Consider the following 17,171-nt stretch of genomic DNA (forward strand, 5'->3'; position numbering starts at 1 on the left):
GCTGGTCAGTGACATAAAACATACTGTCCAGTGAAGGAGCTTTTCTGGCCCAAAGATGGAAAACTCTCAGATGGCAAGTCAAACACCTGACCAAATTCTGATGATGAACCCAAAGGCTAAAAGCCCTCAAAATAAACAGGAAGTAGAGACGACTGCAGAACAGAATGTTAGCCTGGAAAATGCCCAATGTCTGAGAACTGATATACAGCACAGGATTTGGGATTTCATTGCATGCAAAGGTTGTGCAGTGTGTACATGCTTATTGAACACTTCAGTTTTTCGTGTAAATGCCTCTGGCACATTAAATGGGGTGAATATAGGTGTGGGCCATATGGATCAATGCTGTCATCATTGTGAGAAAGTATGTCACAGTATGCATTAGTACTTGTCAAATTAAAACTGCTTACTAACAAGTAATGCTAAGTAATTTGATTCATTTTTTTTTTTTTTAATTTACAACATGTTACATGTTGTTGTTAGTTTTTTTTTAGCCCTGAAAAAAATTCAATAAGGTTTCAGCTTCACAAAAGCTAACAAATGCAGTTGCGGGTTCATTTTGAGACATCAGTCTACAACTTTCTCTGTTATTCCGAGTTTAGAACTCAAGCCTAGCTAACCCTAGCTAACTCTAGCTAGGGTTAATGCCAGGGCACATGCACATGAAACAGTGATGTTTATGAGAAACAGCCCATTGTGTGAAGCATGAGGAGTTGAGTGGCTTGTTTCTCAGAGAAGAAAAAAGAAACCATACTATGTAAAATATATAAATATATATTATGTTCTAGATATCTATGTTGTACGATGCTTCTTCTGCTTCGAGGCAGCATTTTTCACATGATTGATGCCACAGATGCCATGAGGAAGATTCAGAAATTGGAACTGGAATCAGGATTGGAAGGGTCCACCTCAGACAGAATGCTGGCCCCGATTGGTCAGAAGCTCGCACTTATTTGTCTAAGATCTGAAATCCTGACCGTAATCTGCCCCCAAGTTTTGTGTGTGTAACATATGTTGCCATGGTGATGTAGCCTGATAAAGTGTGTCCACTGTCATGAAATTTAGATTGAACTAAGCTTAAATTACCTGGCTAAGCAAGTCATGTTTTTGAAATAGGCCACAGGTTAAGCTGGTTAAGCTGTTTTTGTTTGAATTTGGTCAAACTGGTCATGCTGGGGGACCAGCTAAACAATTAAACTCAAGCGAAAACATCCCCTATGCTGGTCAACCAGCAATTTAACAATCTGGTTGGACTATGTAGGATATGTTTTCACTTGTCCAACTGAGTGTTCAGCTTGTAAACCACATAGACAATCAGAGACCAGCCTGAACCATCTGAAAGCAGTTACCAGCAAAAAGTGGGCTTCTCAGAAAAAACTTTATAAAAAACATGTTGCATCATTTTCTTGCCATATCATCCACCCCTAGGTGAATATGTGCAATTTTAAATGTACTTTTAATCACTTCCGTGGCTGGAAATGCCTTTAGATGACAGCTGCACTTTAGCACCCCATTGTGTCTCTGTGGATCCAAAGTATTAGCATACAGAGCCAAGAAAACATCACATTTGGGCTTCTTAGAGTTATGTCCAGTCGTAGGTGTAGATTGACATTGATGTTGAAAGACGATGAAGGTTTATTCATCCTTTTGTCTCTGAGCAACTTTTTGCTTGACTTTGCCCGAGTCACTCCCGCTGTCCTTTGCTCAACTCTAATCAAAGAAAAATGCACAGAGCCGCAGCAGAAGCATGTAATCATCCATTTAGCAGTTTCCATGCTATTAGATGGGGGGAGCGTGGTGGCTGGGCGTTTACTCGAGTCTGGGCAGCAGCTGTATAGCGACAGCAGCAGTTTAGATGTCCTTGTGCCACAGACCAGATTTGTCTGGTGACTCAGTGGGTGGCCATCAGTGGACGTGGGAGATAGAGTCAGTGGTATAAGAACCCGTTGCCCCCGAAGGTTAACTATTACCGATGACTTTGCCCTTAGATGACGTAGAGGGCAACTGCATAATTGACATTAATTATTTGCAAAAAGCCACTTATCACTGAGTGCATAATGATGGCCAAAGTTGCACGCAGGCTTATTTTTAGTGTGGTGGCGTATCTACCTCCTCATGCTCCACTGCCAATGCAAAACATCCTGGGATTGTGGAGCAATGCATGAAATTTAAATACATACAAACACACACCCCACACACACCCAAAGATGCTCACACACAGACGCTATAATTAGAAATGCATTGAGACAGCTATGCACTGCCACACACACAAACAAATTTTGACAGAAGGCTTATTGATTTCAGGCAAATGATGCTGGCCCATTTTCATGCATATGAATGTGCGAAACATCAGTGATATTTATAATGGTGAACTAATGAATGCATCTACAGTGCGTGCTTTTGTCCCGAGGAAGGGGTGGAATATATTCATACAAAAAAAGTAATGGATTCTGAAAGGATGTTTTCATATTCATTCCTTCACAGATATACCAGACTGCTGCTGCAGCTCACCCCTGAGGGATGTATTCCTGTGAAAAAGTGAGTAACACGCCAACTGCTCAATCATAATTGTGACATTCATAACATTCATATAATATATCTGCAGCTAATTCATCTGTACCTAATCATTGTTTAAAAAAATGATTTGGCCAAATAGTTACACCAGATGTGGTTGATCAGTCAAGACTTACTTAGTTTCTACATTTTGCTTCTTCATTAAAGCGCTGGAGGCTAACATTGCTAACAAACATTAGAAGTCACCCAAATCTTTTCTGTAAATACATCCCCAAAACTTCTCTCAACCTTAACCTCTCAGCAGACAGGATGACTTACTTTGAACTACACTGTTAGAAATAAATGTACTGTGCAGGTACATTTCTCATTCATGAAAGTACAAACAATATAAATGTACCCTCATTGGTGCAACAGTGGTTTTAAGGTCCAATTGTGTACCTTACTTGTTACTTAAGTTTTTTCCAGGTGAAAAGTATGTGTTTGTATCTTTTCATAACCTAATGTTTTAAAACAGAACAATAAAATAAGCCTGGAGACGAGACGGGGTGTGTAGAGTCAATGCAAGTTAGAAAATATAATTTCAATGGATTATGGTACAGTTATGTTCATGACTAAAGGTACTGAGATGTACCCTTGAGGTCACCACCCCAGTGACAAGAGGGGTACTGCCCCAGCGACCTTTCATACCTTTTTTTATTTTTTGAGAGTGTAGAGGGCCCATCCGCTCCCGCAAGATTTCATCCTGCTTCCGTCCTGCTCCTGCAGAAAATCAGAATCATTTGTCCGGCTCTCACCTGCACTGAAATGTTTTGGTCCGCTCCCACCTGCGCAGTTCTGTCAAGGCGAACAGACATCCAATATCTGACACAGTCTTTTCACAAATACTATATTCTCTGCTGAATTAACACAACAGTTACGATCATCTGGCTCATTGTGAGTAACTTTACCAAACGCCATTTATTCCCAGTAAACACAAAGCAGGAATTAAACCACAAAACGGTTATTTTTGGTGTTTTGCTGGGCTCGGTAACTGTGTCCATATACACTTTCAGGTAAAAAAGGTGCTTAACTGTTAATGTAGTGGTACCCCTTTTGTCGCTGGGGTGGTAGCTTTAAGGGTGCGTCATCAGTACCTTTTAGTTAGGAAAAATAATTGTATCAGTTATATTCCATTGCAATTACATATTTTTAAGTTGTATTGACTCCGTACACCCTGTCTTATCTAGGTACAAAAATGTACCTGTTCACTTCACAAAAGTGTAAGATAAGGTACACCATTGGATTACATTGTCTGTACCTTGACGAATGAAAAATGTACCTGTACAGTTAGTATTTTCTGACAGTGTAGTTCAAAGTAAATTATATTGTGCCCTAAACCACAAGTCTGTGTAACCTTAAAGAAGACCTAGAGTGAATTGAGAGAATGAATTTACAGAAAAGATTTGGAAGACTGTTGACTTCTAGTGCTTGTTAGCGATGTAAGCCTCGTAGCTTACATCGCTAACAAGCACTTAATGAATAAAAAAGGAGCCAATGAAAGAAAAATCTTCATGGGCACTACGATGGAGGCAATAAATCAAATCATTTCAGAGTCATTTCATAGACAGCTCCGTTTGTCTAGATGCACTGTATGTCCAAAAGTTTGTAGACACTGGCTCATCCAAGGTTTCTTCTGAAATCAAAGCTATTAATAGGGAGTTTGTCCCCCTTTACTGCAGTAGCTGCTTTTACTCTTTTAGGAAGGCTTTACACTAGTGGTACACTGCTGTGAGGATTTGATTGCAGTCAACCACAAAGGCAAAAGTGGATCACAAGCATCCAATTCTTCTTTGGAGATTATGCAAGCTGTGCACAATGGAATGTCTGTGTCAGCAATTAATGCACCTTAAAATAACTACATTTTCTAATTAGAGAGTGTCTGGATACCTTTGGACATATAGTGTACATGTATGTAAATGTAGGGTTTTTTTATATACAATTAACTGCAGCATTCAACTACATTTATTGGATCCAAATGTGATGCATTAAATTTACTTAGTTCAAATGTGTCCATCATTTTAAATTTACATTAACACAGTCACTACCAAAAGTAAGTAAACTGAAAAACAAAACTGTGTTGATATATTTTATACATGTGGACATGATGGACACATTTAAGTCAGGTAAATTCAGTGCAACTTTTTATTGAAGTGCTTTTGAGGAAATGTCTGTTGTTGTGTCCTAACAGTTAATGTCTGCTTTGCTCTGCTCTAGTATCTTCCGGGTGTTTTCAGCAGACAGGAAGCGGGTTGAGAATGCTCTGGAGATCTGTGGCCTTCCATCTGGAAGAGTAAGCTCTGGCTCGTGTCTGTCACTAGTTGTTGCTTTACTGTGTTTACTGCCATTGAGGTTCTGTAATTGTGTGGTTACAAAGTTCAGCTTCAGTTCTGAAAGCAAGAGATTAGTGTAATTTGCATTTAATTAGATATTTAAAGCATAAAAGCACATTGAAAATAGAATTATGTGCTCAAAGTAATAGATTTAGTTGAATTCTGGACCCTGACAAAGTTGAACTCTGCTGATAGGTTCCTTATGAAATGGTTTAGAAAAATGTGATTTTGCCTTAAAATTACAGGATGGTAGATCATCCCTAATGGATAAAAATACCTCCTGTCAGTAAAAATTATGGGAACGGCGGTATAAAAACAACCAAATGTTTAAATGTCCTTGGACCTTTACCACCGAGAATCAGGCTAAAATCACAAGACAAGCAAGGACATTTATAAACCACTGTCATGTAGGTGTACAGAGCCAGTTTTACAGTATAGAAGACTTTATAAATAAAAAAAAATTGTGCAAATTAAGGTTGTCACAATTACATGTACAGCCCCATTTCCAAAAAAAGTTGGGATACTGTGCAAAATGTAAATAAAAACGCAATGATGTGCAAATCATTTAAACCCTATATTTCATTCAAAATAGCACAAATACAACATATGTTGAAACTGAGAAATTTTATTGTTTTTTGAAAAATATATGCCCATTTTGAATTTGATGCCAACAACACATTCCAAAAAAGTTGGGACGGGAGTAACAAAAGGTTGTGTAATGCTACACAAAAAATTGGCAACAGGTCAGTAACAAGATTGGGTATAAAAGAGCATCCCAGAGAGGCTGAGTCTTTCAGAAGTAAAGATGGGGAGAAAGACTGTGTGGGCAAATAGTGCAACAATTCAAAAAGAACATTTCTCATTGTAAAATAACAAAGAACTCATCATCTATGGTACATAATATCATTCAAATACTCAGAGAATCCAGGGCTGGGGCATTAGTGCACATGGCATGGGTGACTTGCACATCTGTGAAGGCATCATTAATGCTGAATGATATTTACAGATTTTGGAGCAGCATATGCTGCCATCCAGACAACATCTTTTTCAGGGAAGGTCTTGACACGTATTACAGCAGCGTGGCTCCGTAGCGGTCTCCTCAGTTCCCAAACACTTACAGAGTGTTGTTAAAAGAAGAGGTGATGCAACACAGTGGTAAACATGACCCTGTCCCATTTTTTGGAATGTTTTGCTGACATCAAATTCAAAATGGGTATATATTTGGCAAAAAAAATATATATTTCTCAGTTTTAGCATTTGATATGTTGTCTTTGTACTGTTTTAAATTAAATATGGGGTTTAAGTGATTTGCACATTGTTGCATTCTGTTCCAACTTTTTTGGAAACGGGGTTGTATTTTAAAAAAATCAATAAAAAAATGTAATCATACATTATACTTTACTATTCTTTCAGAAAATCAAGACTGTTGGCAGGCTATGTGTCAGCTATTTCTCAATGGAAGTCAAAATTTTCTACAATTACATCAAGAAAAAATTTAATGAAAGATCTGAAAATCCTTGGTACTAAGATTCTAACAGATATACTTTGAGAAGCTGGGTTCTTTAGCTTAATATACCAAACCTGAAGTATGAAACCTGAGTGTAATGTTAGACTCTGAGCTCTGTTTTATCCCTCATGCAAACAGTCACTAAAGTAGCTTTTTATCACTTGAATTATCACTAAAGTTCATCCTTTTCTATCTCAGAGCAACGCAGAGAAACTTGTTTATTTGTCACAAGCAGAATTGATTACTATAATGCTCTTTTTACTGAGACAACAATCCATCTTCTACAACTCACACAAAATGCAGCAGCACAAATCCTAACAAAGACTAAACGGAGAGCTCATCTCACTTGCGTTTTGACAGAACCACACTGGCTACCTGTATCTTTCAGGTTAGATTTTAAAGTTCTGCTGCCAGTTTTTAAGGCTCTAAATGACCTTAATGCACCAGCTTACATCACAGGGAGTCTGCCTGTTTATGTTTCAGCACATGATCTTAGATCTGCTGATACTGGCCTTCTGCAAACACCTTCTGTAAAATACAGAAAACGATGAGAGACTATCAGTTATTATGTTTCCAAACTGTGGGACTCAAATCCACCTTTTATTAGACAGTCAAACTCAGTGCTTACTTTTAATAAACATTTGAGAACGTATCGCTTTAGTGTGTAATTGAAATTCTACACCTTGATCTATTATCTTATTTATCTTTTTAATTTGATTTGTTATTGTCTTATATGATTTTAATTTATTACTCATAATTTCTTCTATTACTGTTAAGCTTTATCACCTGTCTGTAAGGCACTCTGAGCTGCCACTGGTGTGAGAAGCGCTCTATAAACAAAGATATAATTGAAAAGATTTTACTCTGAGCACTTTTGGACCATTTCTATTTGTCCAAACATCATGGCACATTCACACAATGCAAAGGGCAGCAGCTGTGTCCAGATTACATAGATAAATGGAATGAAAAATGGAAATGACATTATTTTGTATGATTAAACTGGTCTTTCTTAAGGTAAGAAGCATTTTTAGATGGGTAATATTATATATTATTATTATATAACTAAAATTTCATCACTTTAGACAAATCAGAATAATTGACATTTTTCCTCATCATATGAAATTTAGTACTTTGCCACAAATGTGTGCATTAAATTTTCTATTCTTTTTTTCAAAAAACTGATTACTCACTGAATTGTCAGAATACTATGTAGATTACTTGATTACTGATATAATTATAAGTGACAGCACTACTATTAAGAGATAGGATTGCACTGACCGTGTAAGACTCATGGGAAGGAGCTGAAGCAACAAACACACACACACACACACACTCATTCACAAAAGAGAGGCAGTCTGTCTGTAATTACATAATTAGCAGTTTCGCTGTGTTAGAGGCCGGCTGGGATTTGTTGTTGTTGTTACGATGTGTAATTAATTAGAGATAAATGTCGGTGGTGCTAATCCCTCAACTCAGCCTTTAACACTGACTCACTGACTCCTGCAGAGCTGGCCGTCTGTCTGTGTCTGTAAGTGCACGTGTCTCTTTTTACTCTGATCAAAGCCCTAAACCACTGTGTCATCACTGTCTCAATAGCTCAATGTTCCTGTGAAACTAGGGAGTATTATAAGATGTTCAAGTTTAAACCCTGTTTCTCAAAATGTGTTCCCTTAAGATTTTTTAAGATGTGTGTTACCTGATTTTTTTGGCATTGGCTCATTCCTTCCCTCACTCCTCTCCTACCTTGTACATTCTGCTATATCCTACATTTTTCTTGTATTTTATTCTTTCCTCTGATGCATATAACATTTCGTAATGTTTTATGTTTGTTAGTTTTCTATACCAAAAATTGTCATTCATTTTACATAGTTATTTTCCAAATCCACTTAAGCCCTTAGAATTAAACAGGAGTTTTTTGTTACTGTGCCTTTATAACTGATTTATGTTCTGATTGGCTGCTCTGTACTGTGCTTATTAAAGAAGTCTGGGCTGAAACACTCTTTCCATATCTTCAGCATGAACAGATGGGCTAAATAGCCAGATAAATGTAAAGCTGGTTCTTGTGACATCACAGAAACAGTTCATTTGAAGGCTGTTTTTTGCAACACAGTTTCCATGTTTGGACTGGACATCAAGCACTTTTAAAAAAAAAAAAAATGTCTTCTCCATCCTCCAAATTCACACACACACACACACACACACACCTTCTAAGCCGTTTATCCTTCTGGGTCGCAGGGGGAGCTGGAGCCTATCCCAGCAGTCATTGAGTGGAAGGCAGGATACACCCTGGACAGGTCACCAGTCCATCACAGGGCAGCCAGACAGACAGACATATACATTTTCCTCCAAATTCAGAATATCCAAAATTATTACACAGTAACTGACTTTAAATCCCAGGAGATCAGCAGTTTTTGAAATATTCAGACCACCTCATCTGGCACTAACAACCAAACTACAGTCATGTACAGCACTTTTTTTTGCATTCTGATTTTTTAAGTGAACATGAAGATTGGATAATTGTATGACTATGTAGGTCTACAGGTGTTCCTAGTAAAGTGACTAATTAGTGTATATTGTGTTGAATTATTAAACAAAAAGAACAGAAGAAAAACAATTGAAAGTTCTAATCTACAGAACGTGGCCTCTTCACTGGCAGCTAGCACTAAATGATGTGCTGTATCAGTTGCTGCTGACAGATGGATGAGGAGGGCAACACAGTGGTGCTTATAGTAAGGCCAGAACTGTTTTCACAGTGAGTAATGGAGCTGTTTTAGAGGCATATCGCTTTGGCTTTGCATCTGTTCCTTTGTCTACTGGAGTGATGTTCTTAGAGTTATTATTGTTGTTTTACTGTGTGTTTAATATTTATTAAGTTCAATTATATAATTGCATAATTAATGGCATATTTAGATACATGAGTAGTTACATTCATATTTGATTTACATTTTATATGTAAACTGCACTTTGACTTATTTCTTTGTTTTGATGTCAAACAGTAACCAAAACATGACAAAATGTAAAAGATGGTTTCGCTGTGTCCAAGATGTTGAACAGTGCAGGTTGTCAGGTGGTCCAGTCCTCTGTCTGACCACTCCGTTCTCCTTTTTCTCATCTCCTGTGATGCTGTCCAAGAATACGCCCCTCATTGAAGAACTTATTCACTGACATTCTTTAGTGATCATTATCTTTAATAAACCCTGTCTCGGTAGAGCCTTCGTCTTTAATGACCACTGGTCCATGTAATTGGCCGTGGTGAGTTATTCTCTCTTTCTTTCGGGATGACGTTTCTGCTTTTTTTCTTTTTGAATATGTGGCCCATTCGGCTGACCGCTCACACCACTTTAGAAATAGCTGTTAAGTGCAAATGAATCTGTGCAGGTGATTGAGAAATAATCTACACCTTAATGTTTAGTCACAGTTCATAGAAGCTGACATAACTAAATTACCAACCAACATAACCAAACTTTTTTCATAGTTATAACCTGTTTCTTTTCTTATTGTCCCCTGCAGAACGACTTAATCCCCCAGCAACAGTTCGCTCCCGAAATATACAGAGTGTTTCTCAATAACATCTGTCCCCGGAAGGACATCGATACCATCTTCTCAGAAATGTAAGCCGCTTCATGCTTCATGCTGAGTCCAGTTTTATGATGGAAATTGCTGTGTTACCTCCCCGCAGGAATGCTGGGAAGCTAGATAGTCCTAGAAAGAAACAGGCAATGGATACACAGCCACTCCTGTAATTCTGGACACTGCATTCTTGCAAATTAAACTCATAAATCAAATAGAGTGTTGGACGCAAGACGTGATAAGAGACTGAGTCATAGGGTAGAGTGTATGACGAATTGGCAAGGGCAAGCATATTAAGCTGCTCTAATTGTGCTTCATGTATCCTGTGCATTAAAACACATCATTTAGATGTCGACTCACAAATTTAAATAGTCATTTAGTCTTCAATCAGCTCATTTTCAGTACACAATGACCCCATAGACCTTTTCTCTTCACCTATTTGGTCTTCCTGTCCACTTGATGTCTTGCTTATTAGAAGTATAATGTGTTTGAATTCATATGACTGCGAGTATGTAGTCATTATGTTATCTACAGTGAAGACAGTGGAAAGTTGCAGTGGTTGTGTTAAGAAGTTCAAGCACTAGTTAAGCAAACAATCTAATTTGCACAACCTTCCCTTTCACCGTACAGTCAGGCAGCCAAGACTTGTTTGGTGTCTGCAGTTTTCATCCTTAGTTTTGCTACTGAGTTACAGTGCCACATATGAGAAATTCAGGCTCCAGTATGTGCGCTTTTAGTTTTGTTTAGCTATGCAATGCATTTTCTTAAATTTTTAGAGATAACAGTGTGTCATACAGTGTCAGCGACTTCATAAACACAAAGTTCTCAAACGTTGCATGTCATATTCCAATAATGCATATTGAGTATTGTAGTGTAGAACATGGATGAGTGAGAACACAAAAGTAATATAAAATTTTGAATCCTGTCAAGCTAAGGAGGCTGAGGGATCTAAAGCTGCATTACAGAGTATAACATAACATGACAGTTAACATTCAATGTTAGTTTTAGGCCGGAAAGCCCCTTTAACAGTTTCAACACAGAGACATGTCTGATGATTTAGATGCAGTTTGCATGATGCAAATTAGTGACTATGAGCTTCCATCACATTTAAGCTACATTAAAGGACCCATTTGTCTTTCATGCATTTAATTTTTCCTCTGAGGTCTGCTTATAATGTGAGTGTTCTTGTATATACCCAAAACGGTCAAAACTGACCATCTTCCAACCTTCTTAGGGGCTAAACTGGCACAGACTGGATAGGTGGATATATGTAAATGCACTGGTTTTCATGACATCACAGAAATAGTGAATTCAAAACAGACTATTTTGAAGCTTAGTTGTCATATTTGGGTTGTGGTGGCTGCAAAGTAAACAGTATTTTTTTTCAATGTTCATGTACTATATTAAACTCTTATGTAAAACAAGTGAGGAAAATTCAGTTTTCCACTATATGGGTCCTTTAACCTTATAGCTCCAGTGCAAAACTAAAGAAGCAAACATAGGACACCGAACATGTCATGGCTGATCAACTGCATTTGGGGTAAAACTGTGTAAATATGATTTTAGTTGAACTCTCACTTTAAAACATTTTTAAAATGTAGCATGCTGACAACTGTAGTGCATTTTGATGAATTTGTTCCATCAATTTGTCTCTTAAGTTAACTTTTCCTCTCTCTCTCTCTGTATCTCTCTCACTCCTGCTTTCGCTCCAGTGGTGCTAAGAGCAGACCGTACCTCACAGTAGAGCAGATGACAGACTTCATCAACAATAAGCAGCGAGACCCACGCCTGAACGAGATTCTGTACCCGCCCCTGAAGCCTGAGCAGGTGCAGGCACTGGTGGAGAAGTACGAGCCCGACACCATGCTCTACCAACGAGGTGAGTGAAGCCGCATGCCAATCAAACCACGGTGGCCCATAAACAGCACTTCTTTTTCATGAGTGAACGAGTGCAGCTGTGTTCAAGCAAGGCGAAATCAAGCGCTACCCTTGTGCTCTCTGTAGGGCTCTGAACTTGGCAGGGTCGTTGCCATAGTAACAGTTGTGCTACAAGAGTGCAGTGAGTTTGGTGGCCCAGTGGGACACTGTAATGGAATGTTAGCAATAGAGATGAGCTCTTACAGTAACGTGCACATGCACACATGCATGCACAGGGGGCTAAGAGTCTCCCTCCAAAGTCATGTTTACAAATTTATAGTCCCCACACAGCTGTCACTTTAATATGCATGGCTGTTACTGCCAGGACATACTCTGCACAAACACACACACGTGCTTTTATACAGTGTCAGGATGTGAGACGAACTGTTCCATATATATATATTATCAAATGTGCCAAATGTAATGACATGTCTCATACAGTACTGTACAAAAGTCAGAGACCACATTTTTGTGTATTTAATTTTCAGGAAAATTTATTCAGAAAGCAAATATTTTACAGGAAATTGCACAATAGCTTCCAATGCTAATATCAGATCTTTAACTTTTCTGTCCTTCCAGTCTTAAAACCAGCTGTGTCATCTTAACAAAAGCTGTTACTGATATTAAATTGAAGTGACCCTTATTAGTCCCACAACTGGGAAATTCCACCTCTGCATTTGACCCATCTGTGCAGTGAAACACCACATACACACTAGTGAGCACACACACTAGGGGGCAGTAAGCACACTTGCCCGGAGCGGTGGGCAGCCCTATCCACAGCGCCCGGGGAGCAGTTGGGGGTTAGGTGCCTTGCTCAAAGGCACTTCAGTCATGTACTGTCAGCTCAAGGGATCGAAACACAAGGCAGGAAGCAGACGTAGAAAGGAAGAAGTAGAAGGAAGCAGAAAGTAATGAAAATGAACAGGAGTTTCCAAAACTGGAGTTCAAAAATGTTATTTAAAGATACAGAGAAAATGGGACTCCTAATAACTGTGCAAGAGCTGCTAGACCACCAAAACTGTCGCCATCAGATAAACAGCACTTAAAGCTTTCATCTCTGAAAGATTCAGATCTGAAAAAATCCACAGGTATTTCTTTCCACTGTCAGAAGACAACACTATGGGTCTGAAAGGATATGTAGCTGTCAAGAAGCTGTTACTGAGAAAAGGAAACTTAGCCATTAATTTACACTGAAACTGGACATCTGAAATATGGAGTAGGGTTTTATACACTGATCAGTCTAAATTTGTAATTGGGGTTACTTGCATCAGGAAAAGCAGAAAATGCAACCAACTTCTGAGACTGAACTTTGGAGGTGTGGAAAAATATCCCTGCAGATTTCTTTAAAAAACTGAAAGCAAGTCTTCTTAATGAATGGAATGGAAGTTGTAATAAAGACAATGGAAGCACAATGGACTGACAAAATACTGAAAATTTTGATATTGTATTTAGTTGTTGGGACTTGTGTGTTTTACTGTTAGATATGTGTTTCCTGCTTTTTTCCTGGCACTGAAAAATGAATAATGTGTACTAAATGACAGTTTTGACCTGAAATTAAATAAATGAGAGGGTCGGGCTCTATCTCTGTCTATATGTAATAATACAACCTTATCTCCAAAAAACTTGGGACGCTCTGCAGAATGTAAATAAAAATACAATGCAATGATATGCAAATCATGTAAACCATATTTTTAAAGGAAACTACTACAAAGACAACATAACAAATGTTGAAACTGAGAAATTGTATCTTTTTTTTTTTATTATATGCCCATTTTGAATTTAATGCCAATAACACGTTCCAAAAAAGTTGGGACAGGGGCATGTTTACCACTGTGTTTCATCACCTCTTCTTTTAACAACACTCTGTAAGCATTTGGGAACCGAGGAGACCAGCTGCTGTAGTTTTGAAAGTGAAATGTTTTCCCGTACTTGCTTAACATAGGATTTCAGCTGATCAATAGTTTGGGGTCTCCTTTGTTGTATTTTTCATTTAATAATGCGCCAGATGTTTTCAGTGGCAACAGGTCTGGACCGCAGGCAGGTCAGTTTAGCACCTGGACTCTTTTAATACAGAGCCATGCTGTTGTACTACATGCAAAATGTGGTTTGACATTGTCTTGCTGAAATACGCAAGGCCTTCCCTGAAAAAGACATCGCCTGGATGGCAGCATATGTTGCCAAAACCTGTATATATCATTCAGCATTAATGATGCCTTCACAGATGTGCACATCACCCATGCCGTGGGCACTAATGTAGTCCTATACCATCATGAAAACTGGCTTTGGAATTGTGCACTGATAACAAGCTTAGTGATCTATAGCCTGGAGGACACAGCGTCCATGATTTCCAAAAAGAATTTTAAAGAATTTCATTGATTTGTCGGACCACAGGACACTTTTCCACTTCCCCTCAGTCCATTTTAAATGAGCTTGGGCCCAGACAAGGTGGCAGTGTTTCTGGATCCTGTTTATATACGGTTTCATCTTTGTTAGAGTTTTAACTTGCATTGGTGTATGCAGTGATGAACTGTTTTCACAGACAATGGTTTTCAGAAGTTTCTCTGAGCCCATGCAGTGATTTCCACTGCAGAATCATGTCTGTTTTTAATGAGTGCCATCAGAGGGCCCAAAGGTCATGGCAAGCAAATACTATTTTTTGGCCTTGTCCCTTAGATACAGAGATTTCTCAGGATTCTTTGAATCTTTTATGTTTTTATGTACTGTAGATGATGAAAAGTTGAGAAGCATTATTCTTGAATTTGCCCACTCAATCTTTCACAGTGCTGAACCCCTCCCCATCTTTACTTCTGAAAGACTCAGCCTCTCTGGGATGCTTTTTTTAGACCCAGTCATGTTACTGACCTGTTGTCAATTAACCACCAGGTGTTTTTTTAGCATTACACAAGTTTACCAGTCTTTTGTTTCCCCCCGTCCCAACTTTTTTGGAACATGTTGTTGGCATCAAATTCAAAATAGGCATATATTTTTCAAAAAACAATAAAATTTCTCAGTTTCAACATTTGATATGTTGTCTTTGTATTATTTTTAATGAAATATAAGGTTTAAATGATCTGCATATCATTACATTTTGTTTTTATTTACATTTTGCCCAGCGTCCCAGCTTTTTTGGAAATAGGGTTGTAATTTTGTAAGCCTAGTCCTATACATAAATTTTACTAGTAACCAAAAAAGAATTACTTTGGCCTTTTAATTTTTTTTTAAATATGTAGCTTTTGGGAAAAAAAGAAAAAAAAACACTTTTACCATTTTGTTCGTTGTTATATTTTCTATTAGCCTTCTTTTCTCTGTTTTTTTCTGCGAAGTCTGAACGTTTGTCCTGAAAATGTACAATAACAGGTATGCACACACACACACGCCATCACATTATCTCTTGTCTGCTGCACAGTGTAGTGTCCCCACTGGGATGGTTTTTGTTAAAACAGCTGCTGCACAGGCCGATTCAGTACTGAATCACACTCCCTGTCTGTTACGCTGCCAACTCTGCCTTCTGCTCACAACCCAGACACCCACATATGCACACACACATGCGCACACACACACACATGCATGCACAGTCTGTTCTGTTACAGAACTGCAGAGCTGAATCTGTGAAGTGGCTGTATGTTTTTTTTTCCTAACAATTATAACTAATTGAGTGGTGCCGACAGAGAAGCTCCTTAGATTTATGTTTTGTGTCTGTATAACTTCGTTCGTAGCAGACACTAAAGCCTGAGGCTGATGTTACACAAATCAGAACCAAGAAAAACTCTTTAAGTCAAAACTCTTTGAGTTAAATCATTCAGAAAAATGTATTTTGATTAAGAGGAGCCATCGTGGCCAGTGGCAGATTGCTCATCATCTGTAGAGCAGTTTGAAGCTGCGAGTGTCATATCTGTTTGCAGCATTTATTGTGCTTGAGGAGGCACTGCTGCTACCATCTGTTTGACAGTTCCTCCTCATGCTCCTCCTGCAGATCCTGTAGACTCTACTCATGAGTTTGCTCTTTTCCCCTCACTCTGACACTTCTGAAAAGGGCTTGTGCATGATTCAGAGAGAAGCGAGGCAAAGATCGTTCTGAATTCCCCATGTGCACCACCGGCACTCCCTGAACTGCGGGAGCTACAGCACAACTGAAAACTGCAGATGATGCACATCTCTGCATTTTCCAACAAAACAAACAAAAGAAACATACATCTAGAAATAAGAAAGAATATAGGGTCAATTAACACTTGGAACATTTGCAAGGGTTATCATTTTGCTATACAGTTGAATGTAATTATACAATGACATGATTCAGTCAGTCAGTCATCCTTATATGAGGTGGCTTTAGGCTTTCAGGATACTTTCCTTAAAAGATTTAACAGAAAGACAGGAAAGTTATTACAGTTATATATGATTTACATTCTGTACAGACAGGTTCAACTCTGCACTTATTTTTTTTTCTTACTTTTTTCCCCTTTTTTTAATATCAGCAAATGACAAAAAATGTAGACAGTATGAACTGAATTCAAATCTTCTACTCATGTTTTTTATTCTGTCATGTGAATCTCAAATGTTCATGATGTCATTATTTCACCAGCCACAACAAGGGCTCACCAATGTGTATGTAATATATTGCAAAGCGGATTGCATTTGCAGTGCATAGCAGTATAATCGCAATATGTCGTTCTGTAGCCCTAACTTTAACCCCTTAAAACCCTGGGCGTATTACGTACTAAGGCTTTTTATTCAGTAACTACAGGGACTTCAATGCAAACTAGCTGAGCTGTTTGTGTTGAATGTGTTAATAAACTTTGGACATTTCTAGCCATTTAAGGACTTAAGGAGAGTTTCACCAAAAAGTCATAGCCCCATCATTTGATCACTGGAAATAAGAGTGTGATAAAGCCCAGGATTCTGAGAGATATTTTCACTTCTTTAGGACTCCACTCAACTTCTTAATTGTGCTCTACATCAGATTCTATAGTTAATTGCACAGACTGTGTCTTCGTCTCCAATCCCAGTGCAGTGCTCTCAGTGTGGTCTTCATCCACTTTGTTCCCTCAAAAGCCTGAAAAGGTGAGGTCTCGCTGAGATGAAAGTCACTCTCCATGCCCTCATTAGGGAGACCGTGTTCAGATGTCAGAGGAAAAAGCATTGTTAATTAGGTTGTGAAAGTCTTCCGAGGGCATGGCGGGATTAATTAGCGTAAAGTGGCCAGAGGGACTGAGGGGATCTCCCCTAGACTGGAGCTTTACCTGGAAGAGCTGGAGGCTGTCTTCCTCATCAGCACTCACCTGTCAGTAGATCAGACATCT

The 17,171-nt window shown here is 38.5% G+C and overlaps 1 protein-coding gene across 3 annotated transcripts in view; it reads left to right on the top strand.

The window, feature by feature from the left end:
- LOC118815567 (1-phosphatidylinositol 4,5-bisphosphate phosphodiesterase beta-1) overlaps positions 1-17,171 on the top strand; it is a 151,187-nt gene that overhangs the window by 82,423 nt on the left and 51,593 nt on the right. For 2 of the 3 annotated variants that reach the window (XM_036581774.1, XM_036581775.1), the window contains exons 6-9: positions 2,482-2,535; positions 4,765-4,840; positions 9,898-9,998; positions 11,670-11,836. In XM_036581774.1, coding sequence (XP_036437667.1) covers positions 2,482-2,535; positions 4,765-4,840; positions 9,898-9,998; positions 11,670-11,836 — 398 coding nt within the window. The remainder of the gene's footprint in view (positions 1-2,481; positions 2,536-4,764; positions 4,841-9,897; positions 9,999-11,669; positions 11,837-17,171) is intronic. The other variant, XM_036581776.1, reaches the window with a different exon arrangement.

This window comes from Colossoma macropomum, unplaced genomic scaffold (assembly GCF_904425465.1).
Source record: "Colossoma macropomum unplaced genomic scaffold, Colossoma_macropomum, whole genome shotgun sequence".
Classification (NCBI taxonomy): Eukaryota; Metazoa; Chordata; class Actinopteri; order Characiformes; family Serrasalmidae; genus Colossoma; species Colossoma macropomum.